General features: G+C 46.4%; 1 protein-coding gene across 3 annotated transcripts in view; it reads right to left on the bottom strand.

Annotated features, from left to right (window-relative positions):
- Positions 1–16493, bottom strand: part of slc12a5a (solute carrier family 12 member 5a) — an 84161-nt gene that overhangs the window by 12355 nt on the left and 55313 nt on the right. For all 3 annotated transcript variants that reach the window (XM_037490733.2, XM_037490734.2, XM_037490736.2), the window contains exons 2-5: positions 14378–14478; positions 13871–14008; positions 6445–6591; positions 379–433 (exon numbers count right to left, since the gene is read on the bottom strand). In XM_037490733.2, coding sequence (XP_037346630.2) covers positions 379–433; positions 6445–6591; positions 13871–14008; positions 14378–14478 — 441 coding nt within the window. The remainder of the gene's footprint in view (positions 1–378; positions 434–6444; positions 6592–13870; positions 14009–14377; positions 14479–16493) is intronic.

Below are 16493 nucleotides of genomic sequence, written 5' to 3'. Positions count from 1 at the left end.
CAGCAGGGCTGTTACCAGTTATAAAAGAGACAGTTATAATTGGTGCACAGTTCCTCACTATTGCACAAGCCTGTAATTTGCTGTATGCACTTTGACTGGTAAGTCACTACGAGGTAGAATCCCATGATATCTGCATAATGCAGGTACACACACACCTTCGGGTTTACACTCCACGCACTTGGCTGGCGTTTTATTTTGTGTAAATTGTGTGGAGACACGTTAAAAGTGCACGAGACCCCAGACTAAAGCTTTTAATGTTTATCTGGATATCAAGCTGCGCCGGGCGAGACGTGCCAAAAGCAATCAGAGAAAAAAAAAAGAAGAGAGTTTTCGACTCAAACAGTGAGGGCTGAGCGGTGCCAGCGTCTGCTCACCCACCTGGCACCACTCCATTGGTGGCGATGGCACTCATGGAGATGGCAGTCAGCATGGTCTGCAGAGAGAGGAACAAGTACATTAGATCATGTTCAGCCAATTCTGCAGATTCTGTCAATATGACTGAGCACGATATGTGGGAAATAAAACTGTGTACTGAAGGTGGGACGCAGCTGCTAATCAATACATCAATACATCAATACATCGCAACAAGGGTCAAACAGCAATGAAACTTTCTACTGGTGACGATTCTCTAAATCACAACCAAACTGACGTCTCGGGTTTTTTAATTCTTAATGCCAGCGAGGCATTCAAATATACTAATGGATCTGTTTTTTTTTATCCCCGTATTGAGGTTGAAGAACAGATTTAATCTAGTTTTAATCTCTGCGCTTCCAAAAGGAAAGTCAAGAGTCTGAAGTTCTACCGACAAACGGAAATAGTGTCGCCACAGAAAACATTGGATTAACTCACACACTGAACAGAATGCGTCCTGTTTCATCCGGTTTAGTACCACATGGTCACAGCTGTCTCTCTCCTTGTGAGGCACAATTAGCCGTCTGTACTCTGTGCTCTTGAATGTCCTTTTAATCTATTTAATGTGGCATCTCATCTGGACACAGCACCCCAAAGACAGTTTGATTGAATTCATCCGTTAGTTTTTGAGACATTTCCGTCAGTGGGCTGAGATGAAAAACACTTCACTGGTCTGGAAGACATTTAAATGGGACAGACATCTCAATTGGAAGTCATCCCTCATTAAGAGTAAACCCCTCATGAGATCCTCACGATGCCGGCGGGCCACAACCGGCCCAAAAGGTGAGACCACGTGAGGACACCCGACTCGGAGCAGAAGGCTGGCGGGTCGTCGATCAGATGAACGTTGATGCAACAACTGTCACGTTTAGAGCGTCACTCTGAAGAGGACAACTGATGGAGCCTGATGGAGGGGAGAGGAGAAATGTACTTCACTGGATGCATGCAACGCAAACAGCTTCCACTGCCCTGCAGAGGGGGGGGGGGGGGGGGGGGGGGGAGAAGAAAGCTGGCAGCGAGTGGAAGAATGGGCTCGAAAAATAACAAACCAGTGAGAAAGATGGAAGTGTGTGTGTGTGTCTGTATGTGTGTGTGTGTGTGTGTATGTGTCTGTATGTGTCTGTCTGTGTCTGTATGTGTCTGTCTGTATGTGTGTGTGTGTGTGTGTGTGTGTGTATGTGTGTGTGTGTGTGTGTGTGTGACAGAAGAAAGACAGCGTTAAGATTCCTCCTTTTTTTCCAGACGCTATTGTTGAATTTCCGAGCGTCTTTTTTTCTACACTTGAAAGACGGCGGCGAGGACACAAAGAGACGCACGAGGAGACGTGAGGACAAGCTGCTTAAATCAGTGCCATCTCCTACTCAAACCTTCTCTTGTTCACTTTGATCCTTGTTTACTTTGCTATTAAGTCAAGTTTCAAAAATATCTTCATACAGCTGTTTTCAACTAATCCTACTTTAATTGAACTCCTGAGTTGTAGCCTGTAAACAGACATTTCCATTTATTTGGAGCTTCTTTTTTTATCAACTTCTTTAGTCAATTTATAACTCTTAAAACTTGACAAAAATCATTCAATAAGCCCCCAAATCCTCTAATGTATTTATTTGATGTTGCTCATATAAATACCATATAACAGTGTTAGTTTCATCCATATTGTACATTCACTTAGAGGTCCTGGTTGCATCCCTGAAGGTGGAGACGACGCGTGTTCTTCTGATGGAGGAAAGCGTCCCAGCTGGTTACGTCATACGACCATTGCGTCTGTGTGAAGGCGGTACCGTGGCGAGTGTCACCTGAGGCCCGGTGGAGTACGACGGGGCTCCACTTCTCCCTCTAATCTGGTAATAATGAGGCCACAAGCTCTTCTCCCACCACAGCAGATAAGACAGTAATTGTTTAAGTGTTTTATCTGATGTGGGCGACGCAGAGGCAGTCCGCCGCATACCGAGTCCCCGAATCAGCACACGGACGCCAACACGCCAACAACGTGTTCCAGCAATGATTCTGATGTGGCCCGAGCAGCCATTTTGTTGTGTGCAACGTGTGTGCAGGAGGGTTCCGTTTGTTTTAACCATTTCAAAATTCCAAAAAGTGTCTTTTTCCTTCCTGGAAACATCTCCTGCAAACTGGTCCACCATTATTCCCTCTGAATCCCATCCTTACTATATAATCTATAATATAAGACGATATAATACTGACTATATATTACTATGTGTGTCTGCAGTAATATTTAGGGCTGGACCTCTTTCTGCTGCTGAGGATTAAGGCCTTTTGCCAGCGACTGGGTCTCTGGCACAATGACCTTTTTAGACCAATCAAGTGCACATTTAAGCTCTTTTCAGAGGCTTCTCATTTCAAAACGAGTCAGCTGGACTCTGAGTTTAAAGCAATGATTCCCAGCTAGACGGGTGCAGCTGATACAGCAAGTCATCAAGACTCAATTTACACCAAGCATTGGGGCACATTAGTGTGGCTCGAAATATATATCATTTTTATTGTGTTTTGCCATAAATTAAATTGGGGTTTGGCAACTCTTCCTATTGAACATGTTTATTTGAATGGTGCAGATATCACACTACATGCTACATGCTACATGCTACACAGATACAGAGTGCACAGGTGGTCTGATGGTCTTCCATTGACATGAAGACTGCAGGTTTTATATTTATTCCTCCGGCCGCCTTTAACTGTAAAAGTGTCCTTCACATGTAGATTAACCACCTGAAATTTAACCCTGACATTTTCTCTACTTTTGTGACCAACTATTTTACTTGATGACCTCGTGTCTGACTCAGAGACTCAGTTTTGTCCTCCCGGCGGCGCAGGTACCCTGAACCTCTGATGTTTGTGACTTTCCTTGATGGAGCAGTCGCCTGCAGTCTGGAGTCTGGACTCTGGACTCTGGACTCTGGAGTCTGGACCCTGGACTCTGCGCTTGTGCCTCCAATCGCAGCGGAACCCGACGCGCCCCCCGAGCCCCGCAGACTACGCCAGATAACGCCGCCTCTCCATCTGTCTGCTCCTAAGAGGTTACACATCTGACCAAATGTCCTTCCCAGGCACCATGGATGCTGGTGACACTTTCATAATTGCTGAGCCGCTGTGATTAATTCTGAGCTCGAGAAATGCATTTGGCGAATTAACTCATTTTTATCTTTAAAGAAACTCTGCTGATAAACCCGCGTGGCGCCGACAGCCCGCGACACTTGAAGTCTGTTTCTTCCCAGAACTACAGTCAAACTCCCATTTGGCCTTTTCTCCACCTCGGAAATTGGTTTTGGCGGAAATGTGGTTTCCACACTGCCCCCCCCCCCCCCCCAGAGCACGCTTCACTAGCACGCTTCATTAGCACGCTTCACTAGCACGCTTCATTAGCACGCTGCACTAGCACGCTTCACTAGCACGCTTCACTAGCACGTTTCATTAGCACGCCTTACTAGCACGTTTCATTAGCACGCTTCACTAGCACGCTTCATTAGCACGCTTCATTAGCACGCTTCACTAGCACGCTTCACTAGCACGCTTCATTAGCACGCTTCACTAGCACGTTTCATTAGCACGCTTCACTAGCACGCTTCATTAGCACGCTTCACTAGCAAGCTTCATTAGCATGCTTCATTAGCATGTTTCATTAGCACGCTTCACTAGCACGTTTCATTAGCACGCTTCACTAGCACGCTTCATTAGCACGCTTCACTAGCAAGCTTCATTAGCACGGTTCACTAGCACGTTTCATTAGCACGCTTCATTAGCACGTTTCACTAGCACGCTTCATTAGCACGTTTCATTAGCACGCTTCATTAGCACGTTTCATTAGCACGCTTCACTAGCACGCTTCACTAGCACGCTTCATTAGCACGTTTCATTAGCACGCTTCATTAGCACGCTTCATTAGCACGTTTCATTAGCACGCTTCATTAGCACGTTTCATTAGCACGCTTCATTAGCACGTTTCACTAGCACGCTTCATTAGCACGTTTCATTAGCACGCTTCATTAGCACGCTTCATTAGCACGCTTCATTAGCACGCTTCACTGGACAAATGCAGAAGTTCGAGTGAAACTTCATCAATTCACATACGAAAGAACAGCCCGAGTCTCTTTCCAGAGTGCCGGGTGTCCCTTGAGGTCCAAAGGGTCAGGTGACGGAGACGGAGGTGTGTTTCACTGACTGATATCACGAGGTGCAGCTGCTTGAGCGCAGAGAGGGAGGGAAAATAATGAGACAGTAAAATAAAAAAGGGTTAGAGAAATGAGGAGATGAGAGGGAAAAGTGAGAGGGACGAAGGAAGGAAATGCATCGCTTTGTTCCATCATTCCATCATCGTACGTATAATATCTCCGTTAATGTGACCGAGGTGTTACATTCCTCGTATATAACCCCCCCCCCTGAAAGGGCCCTGGCTCATTATTGCTGTCAAAATGTGGCACGATGGAAAAATAACGGTGTGAGTTTTGGACGGAGCCTCTGATGATCAGTGCCATCACACACGGGTTCTATGTTATTGAGCTTTACAGCAGGACCCCTCCCTCCCACTTCAAGTCTTCCCCTGGGGGGGCCGGGTGGTTGCGTGTTACGTATGTATGTTATGTAAGGAGCTCAGGAGGAGAGAGGTGGGGGTTTCTCACACCGCGTTCACGCTCAGCCTTATCGCCCCGGGCCTCTGCAATGAGCTCAGTGAGAACGATAAGAAGAAGTGTGTGTGTGTGTGTGGGGGGGGGGGGGGGGGGAAGCAGAGGGGAACCGATGTTTAACGGATTAAACACCCCCCCATGCGTGTGACATGTAAAGAAACAAAGCGTGAAACGCTCCCCATTCAACTTGTGTTTGCGTGACTTCCTGTCTGACGAAGTCCCAAAAAGTTTTGATCTTATTTATTTATTGCCAATTTAACACAATTTTTTATTTGAAAAATAAATGTTCTCTCCAGTTTTTTAAATAGACTCAATAACAAGTTACACTGAGGTGGAATCTGTATTCTCTCATTCACAATTGAAATATAATATACAAAACATATTATTATTGCACGTCATTAACAGCCTTTTTAAAGGTTTCTTTTCATACTCATGGAAATGAAACAATTAAAACCAGTAGTACTCAAAGCCTTCCACACTGTCCCAGGGAAACATGGCTGGGAAGCATATTGCATGTGTGTCTGTGTGGATTTGAGGGGGTTGTTCTATAAATACACTCTGTGCTGGAGGAGAATCTAGGCTGCACAAACGCACAAACACGCCGCAACACAACGACGCGCAGCCTGCCTGAACCGCCTGGTGCACGCTTCTGTTGCACTGGGTGATAAATGACACAGGAGGTCGTATTTGGGACACAGTGGAGAGGACACATTGTAAAAGTCAAACGCAATCAGAGGGCCTCAGTGCGTTGTGTAGTGAGTCTCATGTCCACCCCTCTGACCCACTGGGAACTCACCACCTTCTGCACCTTCTCAGATCCTTCTGCTCACCGAGCTGCAGCCGCTCTGCAACCGAGGCGACGGAAGAGGAGCAGCTTCCACGTGTGGAACTACAGGTAGAAACTAGTTGACTGGAGTTAAAGCCACAGAGGGGGCAGCTCACAGCAAGGTGGTGATATGTACGTGTGATGTGTGCAGGACGTGAACTTTAAATGACCTACAGTCTCACCACTAAGTCCTGTTACTGTACCGCTTTTCTTAAACAAGAGGAAGAGACATGAAGTCAGAAAAATAAAATCCTAAGTAATCGAACAAAGAACCGGGAACTTTGAGCTTCGGTGGAGACGAGGAGAAGAGGTTGATGGCCCCTAAATCGATGTTTCAAGGAACCATTCATTGGATAAAATAACTAGATGTTTTTCTAATCCAGTGAGTAGCATAAAAGGTGAAGTGGCCTAAAGCAGCCTCAGGTACTGTGTTAAGGTTCCCCATGAGGCACTCCTTGACATCATATGGTGGTACAATGAGGAACATCACAGCTCATTAGATACTCTCTACACGTGTCAATGAGACTTTTCCACAACAGGAGGCTTAAATAAAAGCAGGAGGAACACGCTCACCGTGGTGCAGCACATGGTGACGATGACGAAGGTCCCGACGACGCCTCCGATTCCCACCAACCAGGTCATCCTGAGGAACAGGATCACCCCGAAGATGTTCTGGATGCACGGCAGGTACACGCCCATCAGGGTGCCGAGCTGGGGGGCCTGCAGGAGAGCAAAGTTACTGCTGGGCCAAGTCCACATATGGTCAATTCACGAGCTTCATCAGCAGCAGGATGCATCACATGACTCATCCGCTGCAGAGACGCCGTCTCTCAGGTAATTCTGGTGAGTTTGATCAAGAAGTTCCAGAAACAGTAGATTTTGAGGGTATGAAATCATTTTGAAAAGCAGAACATGCTGAGAACCAGCACGGAACCATGTATTTCTCCAAAGGTCACATGCAAAGAAAACACGCTACAGATGGTGCCACCAGCTTCAAAGCAAACATCACTTCACTCCCCAGGTTGCTTCAAAGAGCCCATTTGTGTTTGTAATAGACACCTTTTTCTGGGGTTGTGTTTGTGAGCACAGGCTATTAATTATCTTGATTTTCTCAAATGGTTCAACACGGCAGGATGACACTTTGCACAATGTTGCCTTACACTTTAAGGCTGTGGGAGCTGTTCATTTGCAGTTATTATTTAGATATCTCTTCTTAAATATTATTGTTTAAGCATGGATTGATTCTCCTGAAGGTGCTGATGTTCCTAATGTGTGTGTGTGTGTGTGTGTGTGTGTGAAGCCATTTGTTGGTGAATAAAAGTGTTGCGTGCATGTAGTGGAGTGTATTCGGTCTGAAGGACCCTGCACAAAATAGAAAAATATTCATTTCCTGCCCAAGGACAGCCGGGCCGATGAAGGGTAATTATAGCGACATCCAGCCATGACCCGGTTTACCCAGTGAGGGCGTCACATGGTTCCGTGGCGATAACGGGCTGGACGGAGGGACCATGAGCTGTGCTTTACGGCAGTAAAGATGTTTTTATTACACACAAATCTGTCACACAACACGGGGATGTTCCTCTATTTAGAAGCTAAATTCAGCGCAGTAATAATAATTCATCTCACATGAGCAGTATCATTAAAATAGGGATTACAAGCTCTATCGGACCTCGAAGCGAACGCAAAATGGGCTTTTTACTAGACGTCTTCTTCTAATTAACGACTAAACCATATGTTACCATAGTTTAGTTTTAGTATAGATGTGAATCAGATGAACACAAATGAATATAATCCCAATTTGTGTGTCCAAAATCCTCCCTTTTTTCTTACCTTGTTTCCGTAAAACAACAAAAAAAGACCAACACTTCATTGGGATGTTTTTTTAATGATGGCTTTTAATGAATACTGATTGGTCGCTTCTTTAAAAGTGGTAATTTGCATTAGATGGAGGCTTTAAAGCGGATGTGAATTCATAATGCAGACTTTTAGTGGAATCATCCGGAGAAGTGTCCAATGCATCCAATGAATAACTTTGTGTCCGATGCTCCGCAGCGTTAATAATATAATAATTTACGCTTTGCAGAGAGGACGAGAGAGCAAAGGCAGGAGGGAGAAGCACGAGGGGCTCAAGTCCAAACAGGTTCTGCAAATGTGATTAACTTCTAATTTCCTAAAGATGAACCAGAGGCAGAACTGGTAATCAGCTTCGTGTGGATGTGAAGATCCCATCCTGTCGTTTCCCATCACGTGTCGGATCATACGTTACATCACACGTATCCTTCACACAGCCGTGTCACCTCATGTGTGACATTATATTAACAAAATGTGACAAGTAGAAGGAAAAATCATTGATCCAATATTGTACTTAAAAGTACAAATGTATTAACATAAGAATATACTCCAAGTGCCAAATGTCAAAAAGTTCTTTCTTCTATTGGTTTTATCTCTGATTAAATCATGTGTCACGTTAATGTTCCAGGTGGTAAATAGGGCCAATTGTAATGACTTTAAATTTGTGCAGCTAATTTATATATTTTAATAAATCTAATTTGATACGTAATCTGAATGTAGTAACTAGTGTACTACTAATGTAGTAACTAGTTACTACATTCCACAAAGTATGAGTAATGAGTGGAGTATTTATAAAGCAGCAGAACAGTGCTTGATTTAACACAAAGAACACAAAGACGTGAACTGTTGGAATCATTAAGTTACACATTTTTTAAATGTTCCAACGTATTTCTTGCATTTGTCTGGTGCTCTAATGAGAGATCCACACCACGCGTCCACCTCTGTCCCCCCCCCCTGTCACCCCCCCTCCGTCACCCCCCCCCTCTGTCACCCCCCCCTCTGCACGATAATGACTCGCTGACTCTGCTAATGCAAACCTCTGTGGTGTTGCCCTTCAGTGTCAGTCTGCTAATCCAGGCTTCTTAGTGAAGTTTTCTTTATAAATGCAAAAAACCTTAAATGGATTCTATTTTAACAACATATGTGTTATGTAAGAAAAGCACATGAAGCATAATAGTTTTGCTTAATTTACCATCTGAAAGGATCCAGTATCAATGAATCAGGTCAAGTTGTGTAATTCATTTACTGAAACAGAACCATTGAATGCTGCTGGGTTTTGAATTTAGAAAACAAAAGAAAAGTCACCTGTGAATTGTTTTCTTTCCAGTTCTCTCTGCAGCACAGCGGTAATTGTAACTTGTAAATGTAAAGGTAAACCTGCCATCAGCACTTTGTTGTGAGGCCCAAAAGTGCAGCTGCTGCAGAACCTGAGGTCAGTTTGTAATAACGGGTCATTAAAGGAACCTAACAAGAGGCCGACGGCTCCCCAGGCCTTTCAAGGTGTGTGCTTCTAATTTAAGACGACCTCTAAAACTACAATGACATGATCTAAGAATGTTGACATGAAATAAATAAAATATGGATTAGTAAACTCTTAGACTGAGAGGGGGAGCAAAAAAAGATCACAGTGCTGTGAAAAATGTGCAAAATGCATTTTAAGACCTGCATGTGAACACAAAGGGTTGCACTCCACAAACGGAGCCTCTCCACGCTGCTAAATGTCATTCCCCTGCCCGCTCGCCCACACAATGGAGGACCGTAATCAGACCTTGTACGTTGGCCCGCTGCACCAGAGTCTGAGTGATAAATTATAATCCTCGCGCAACAAAAGGCGGGCTTCGAAAAAAACAGTGTGTGTCTGCTAGAAATCCGGAGTGTTACATAAGATGCAGAGACGCAGATAATAGACAGCGAGCTGAGGACCTGAACGTGACGCGACTCCTCTGTGGCTCCGGTGAACAGCCGCCCCAAACACGTGGTGGACCGATGGAGGCTTCTAATGACTTTGTGTTGAGGACCATCCTGAAGCAGATGAGGCGCCTGCATTGAACCAATGACGCTGCAGGGACAGAAGGAGGCCGCTGTCTCCACTTTCATTCAATTGGTGTTTCATTTGTCGACGAGGGTTGCGGTTCCCGACCGGCGTGGGCTGTGATAGACACACACACACACGCACGTGCACACACGCATGTGCACACACGCACGCGCACACGCGGTGTCTGTTTAATGGGCTGCGAGCCGGCAGAGTGATGATTTCCCCAGAGATGGAGCCACCGTGAGCAAAGGCCCACTGGCTGCTGCAGAGCCACAGGTACGCCGGCTCCACTGAACTCGGAATAAACAGCAGCTGCCCACCGACCCCCCCCCACCCCCCCCAGGGAGGCGCGGCGGCCCCTCGGAACGGAGGGCTCAGGTGTGCTCCACGCGCAGCAGGACCTTTCAACAGATCCACATCTGCCCCGCAAGAAAAAAATATACATTTAGCCGAAAAATCTTAAGCCGAAAAACGGCAAAAAGAGTCGTCGTCATGGAAAAATGACAAAAATCTGTATGTTCCATAGTGTATTATTTTGCATATGCAGCATAATACTTCTTTCCTACTGTTCTACATCGTCTTCGTATCCCCACGACTCTGTTTCAACAATATGGAAATCTCCCGAAACGCTGAGGCCAGCAAAGGGGAGTTTGAAGAAGACAAGAGTTGAAAGAGGAAGGTGAAAGCAGCTTCTCATCCTTGGCTGAAGAAGAAGAGGAAGAGGAGCAACGTGGAGAGAGGAGAGAGGACCAGACCTTTGGGCTCCGGGACGTCCCGCCCACCTGCCAAGGCTGATCATTAAAACCACTTCTTACAGGATTTCTTTGGGTCCACCAGCAGGACCAGAGTCTGCTGCATTCATCTTTATTAATGCCTCAGCGCAGATTTCTCTCTTAATATATACGGACACCTGGATGTCTGCTACTGGCTCCATAGTAATAAGCTTTATAGGCCTCAAATCCAGTGAAAGGAATTCTGTAGGCCTATTTTCCACAGTAGATTCACCGATACGTTGGGGAGAGGGAACAAAGCAGAGCAGGTGAGGAAGAAGAGCAACGAAGGAGAGGACGCATGAAGCGAGGGGGGGGGGGGGGGGGAGGCTGATGGCGGCGAGGGAGCTTGTTAACGCCATCTCCACGCTCTGCTGGCCAAACCCGAGCTGATGGGGCAAATGTGTTTCTGCTGAATTATTAAATAGACAGCGACCCCCCCCCTCCCATCCGTCCAGCGCCAAACGTGCTCAAAGGCTCGCCGCCACGAAATGGCGTTTACATGTGTTACTAGAATATTCTATGTCATAAGACCCCACAAAGCCTCGTGTGTTCCCACCAGCGGCGAAGCCTCCATTAAGCAGCGCGCGTCACAGTCTCCTTCCTCACTTCCACTTCTGAGCAGTAGGTTCACGCTGAAAATCAGGTCAGGTCAATCAGGTGACCTGACATGCAAGTTTAAAATAGATTCCAGCAAATAGTAAAAGTAAAAGTATTGAACGAGACAATGTTCCTTAAGCTGCATTTATTGGTTCGGCTTCATCATCGTCAAACAAACTGTCAGCGACGTGTTGCTTCCTTGTGAAGAGGACATTATGTGTTTGCTAATTGCTCACCAGCATTTATTAGGATTCAAGTATTTGGCCATTTGCACAATTCTCTCCCTTTGCTACTGGGGGAGTGATCTGGTTCTTTAGCTGCTAGATGTTCCAATGTGTCCACTAGCTAGTTGCTAGTTGCTAGCTGCTAGTTGCTAGCTTTGCTCTTTTTGATGACAGCAGGAAACAGTGTCACTAATCAGGGAGGTTTCTGACCTAAAACCAAACCAATGTGCAAACTGTTAATATAATGTATTATAACATAACCCAATATAATATTCAAGAAAACACTTGAATTGCCGCTGTGTTCTAACAAATCTCTGGTGATGAGTCAAAGGAAGTCGAGTGAGCTGTGGCTGGGTTCCATTTTGACCTTTGAGCGATTCCCCTTCTCCCCCAAACCAAATCTCCTCCGTTGCCTTTCACACTGCGACAAAGAAAAGCCGCCGCCTCCTCTCGCTGACTGAGGGGGGAGAAATGGAGAGAGCCAGAGAGAGAAAGAGGGGTCGCTGTGTGAGCAATAAAACGCCACAGGCCGCCTTAATGAAAAGCCTCTCGTGGCGATGCAGAGATTTCCTGTGGAAAAGGCGGCTGATTGCAGAAGCAGCAGCAGCAGCTCGGTGTGGCATGCAGACTAATTAAAGTATCAAAGGGGGAAGATTAGGCCGGCTCCCAGCGTTAGGGGAACCACACAAAACCAGACCTTACACACAGCATGGGACCACTGGGATAACTGGGAGATATACCAGTGAACTCCCACGCGGACGCTGGTATTTTCTAAAGCTGCTACCTGCTGTATTTGTAGAATTTGGATGGATGGTACTTTTAAAACTTGTTTTAAAGGTTAGGTCACCCAAGATACATGTTACTCAAACATTGTTCTCATCTGACCCTTTTCAACTATTTATTGTCTGGAAAGTAGTTCCATGTGTGGCAGTAGTGTCACCCGCCCAAAAGACGCAGTCATGAAGCTTTCCAGGTGTGTTGTTGAAATCAACATGAAGAAGGGAATGGTCCAGAAGTCTGGTGAGGGCCAACAACAGGGTCACACTCGACACTACTTGTGTCGGCCTGTTGGTGGCGCAATGCGAAAGGTTTGAGGACTCCCAAAGTAAAGGCGTTTTGTCTTCTGGGGACAGCGCCTACAGAGATCCTCACGCACAAGGGAAAGGCTGGAAACTGACACGACACAGCGCCAAGTATATCACAGAGGGAAAAGAAATCCGGCTGATTTGCCACCTGGAATGAAGGGTCAAAGGTCACAGAAGAGCTGTCAACGTGTCACTGCTGTGTTTCACCTCACATGCAGTTAGAGTTTCACTTTCATGAGAAACATGGCCCATTGTTTCCCAGCAGTCTGCCTCCTCTGGGACCGATTCTGTGGTTATTTGCATTGTCGTCATCATTGTCGGCGTCTCTTTGCTTTTAAAGCCACCATTTCTCACAGGATTGATAATGAAGCTGCCTGTCTGTCAATCGAGTGAACTCCTTCCTGCCATCAATCTCAACACCCAACAGCCGAAATAGCAGGGAATGATGAGGAGGGAACTCATTAATGAGTGGCATTTAAGATGCAATCCAGTAACACGAACATGGGATTTATAAAACCAACACAGAATGATTGACAGGAGTTTTCCTCTCCAGCGAGTGAGTTAACCAAACATCCAGAAACTCTACGGTTTAATGATGTGACGGAAATGACAAATCTATATTTGGTAACATTTGATGACCATCGCCTGGCAACAGACACAACGACCCCTTGCGCATTAAACAATACACCAACAAATGTGCAAAAGTGTTCACACGCATTGACGGCTTCCTTATTTGCTGCAATATAAATTAAAATGCGATGGACCTGCATATTTTATGCAGCAACGATTGATGAAGTGAAATGAAAAAGTTTGTCACAAAAGGGCCTCAATGGGATCTGATCTAATAATAAAAAGAAGAGTCCTCCGGTGTGCAATCGGAGTTTCAAACGATCTAATGGAGGACTGTTCAGTCCATTCTTACGAAACACACCACCCGGCGAGGAGGACATTAATCAGGAAGCAAAGAGGAGCTTGTAAAGCTCCACAGGGAAGATCTGAGCATCGGTCTGCAGGATCACATCAAGCCGCCGGCTTTGTGCCGCAGAGGCTTACTTAAAGAAAAGAGCAGGCCGTTTCCACATGGCTGTATGCAGCGGGGACATCCTCGTGCTTGAGGAGATGTCGTCTTTGCTGCTATAGAGGACAGTAAATCTGATCCTTCTCTGGTCAGCACAGCTCAGAATATCATTTGCATGATGGAGGGAGAATGGTTGAAACAAACCTCAACTAGAAAGGATTCGCTCAGAGCAGCAACACGATGCTTTCTCTTTCTTTTTGTTTGTTTGTCAGAGCATTCGATTGAAGGATGTAAGAATGTAAAACATCTCATGAAGATCACAAGCCACCCTAACCCTTTGTTAGCTGTCGCCATGGTAGCAGCCCTATCCAGGTTAGGGGGTTGGGGGTTGGGGGGTATGCATTGAGGACAGATACCTTGACGGGTTTCTTGCGCGATGACTCGGCCTCGTTGTTCTCGGCCTCCTCGTGCTCCTTGCTACCTTGGGGCAGGTTGGAGTAGTTGGCCAGGCTGCTGAGAAGAGACGACACCATGGGGCTGGTGTCCATCTCCTCCTGCACAGAGTTAGTGTTTTCATCCGCATTTTAATCCTCTCAGCCAGCCAGGAATGTAACATTCATTCATTCTTACTTGTTACTATTTCACTTATTCTTGCAAATTCAAACGCATCTGGAAAAACGGGCTAACACAATATATTTTACCTACTGATTTCTATTACTTTTCCAAGTTTAATCTAAAACGGGCAGAATGTAGAATGTATGTTCAGATCTGTGGAGAACTGTCTTGTGCAGCGTGGTGCTCGTCTGCGTCGAGCTGAGATCCCAACATGCTCTTCACTCAGTAACTACTCTCATTGAAAGATGTCAGAGCCACAATTCGACCCCTGCAGAATGGGACCTGCTGACTGGGACCACGCGGCGTACCTCAAACAGGGCCATGTTCTTGCCGTCATACTGCTGGCTCTTCTCTGCTGCAGCATCACTGCTGTTGATGAAGGGGCTGCTCTCCTTGGGAATACTGTCACCTGGAAGCAGAACAACACAGACACACCTGAAGTCAGCTTCTTTGCATCAAAATAACACTCAGACTCATTGGGACTGGACCACTACAGCTGTTACTACAAGGAATGTTTGCAGTAATCAATTCAATAGATTTAGCTTGGAACTAAATTCCAGGTGTTAAATACACCTAAAACATTCATTCAGGTACAAATTATCTACAGACAAGGCCTATTGTGAAATGGGATGCGATGATTCGTCATAATGACGGGGAACAGCGGTCGATCCGGAGAGCTTTGATCCCACGCCTCACTGTTGTGAGCATTGAATGAGGATTCGTTCTTGAGCTGCGTTTGCTCGTCTGGGACAAGTGATTCGATTCAGAAGCACTTTGTTCACCAAGCACAGCCAAGGTCTCGGTGGCGAAAGGCCGCGCGGAGCGAGCCGTCCCATTTGCGCCTTTCCCCTTCCAGCGTTTCTCTGGAGGCAGACGGCAGATTGCTGCCCCCCCCCCCCCCCCCCGTGGCTCTGCGGCCCGGACCGAGCGCCACGAGACGCGTCTATTTATAGCCGCGATGCTGGCGACGCCGGGGCAGCGCTAGCAGCCGGCGCGCTGCACTACAGAGACACAGCAAAGAGGGCCACTCAGACGGGGGGAGGACGGGGGGGGGGGGGAGTGCACGGGCGCACGGGCACGAAGAGAGCATGAAGCTGGCAGAGGAGATGGAGGAGATGGAGGAGATGGAGGACAGGAGAACGAGGGCGCGGGTGAGAAGATGGAAGGGGACACAGATCGACGGGGCGAGAGCCAATGATGACAAGGAGAGACACGTGGGCTCCGACCCGAAAAAGACGAGGAAATCCAAAGAGGGGGGGGGAGACACACCCGTGTCTCTGGCTGTGAGATGTAAAAGCTCGTGCAGCACTCAGGGTTGAGCTCACTTTGACCTGCAGGTTAAAACGCACACAGGCCGTAAAAGGCTTTTCAGAGGACATGTTTTATTTAGTTGGTTATTTTTACCTCTTCTTATGCCTCTGCTACACGTGAGTGCTACGTGGACCAGTGGGGATGTGCATCAGGCTTATTAAGCATGGCAGAGATAACAGGCACGAGCATGAGGGGAGCTAACGTATGCTCTTAAATACACATCACCTTACTATATATTTATATTTATATATACACTTCAAAGCAACCCACCCCATTTCCATGAAGGTGACGCAGTGCGTCGATAACTTGGAGCGATGCGACAGTGGATGAGAGATTCATTCATTCATTCACGTCTGGCTCTTCCAGCGGAGGGAGATGTTCTGCTTTTTGTTGTTAATCAACCAGCAATTTCAAGGTTAAAATCTAGACATTTTGGATGCTTGGAATGCTCCTCGTACCAAATGTGACCTGCAGGAGAGCGGTTTCTGTTACTGTGGAATAAGCTGAGAACAGCAGAGAGGCTCAACACACGCCCTCTTTGGCTCTCTCATGTCAACCCATTTTTCTTGTGTCTTCTTAAATCTCACAGGAACTGCAGGTTGAAACGGTGGATGGATGTGATTGGGTGTGAAACGGGTGCTGCCACTTGGAGAGAACAGCGTTCCAACGGTCACACGGACCCAGAGACACTGTTAATGCTGATGACCGGAGACAACTTCTCCATCCCATCACTTTCCTCTTCACGGCCCATTTCTCCTCCCCCGGCTAATAATTAAAACCCCACCATTGGAGGAATGACGGATTCCCCCATGCTGGAGAAATGACAGCGGCGGGGAGAGTTCTGCTCGGACCGCGTGGCCCCAGCAGCTCGTCCTCTGCACGACCAAAACACAGAACCTTTTACAGTGTACTGAAAGTCCTGCTTGCTGCACATTATAAAGCTTGTTAATGGAATGATGACTACGCTGGATTTTATTCATTATTATTTACAGAAGTTAAATCCACTACTTTGCATCTGTAGATTTGACGCTTGTGCAGCTATTGATGTGCAATTGGGCATCTTTCATTATTATATCATTGTATTGACAAAATGTAATAATAATAATTGATTAT

The sequence above is a fragment of the Pungitius pungitius genome, chromosome 8, assembly GCF_949316345.1.
Source record: "Pungitius pungitius chromosome 8, fPunPun2.1, whole genome shotgun sequence".
Lineage (NCBI taxonomy): Eukaryota > Metazoa > Chordata > Actinopteri > Perciformes > Gasterosteidae > Pungitius > Pungitius pungitius.
Note: the sequence above shows the minus strand (reverse complement) of the source record. Positions and strands in the feature narration are given on the sequence as shown.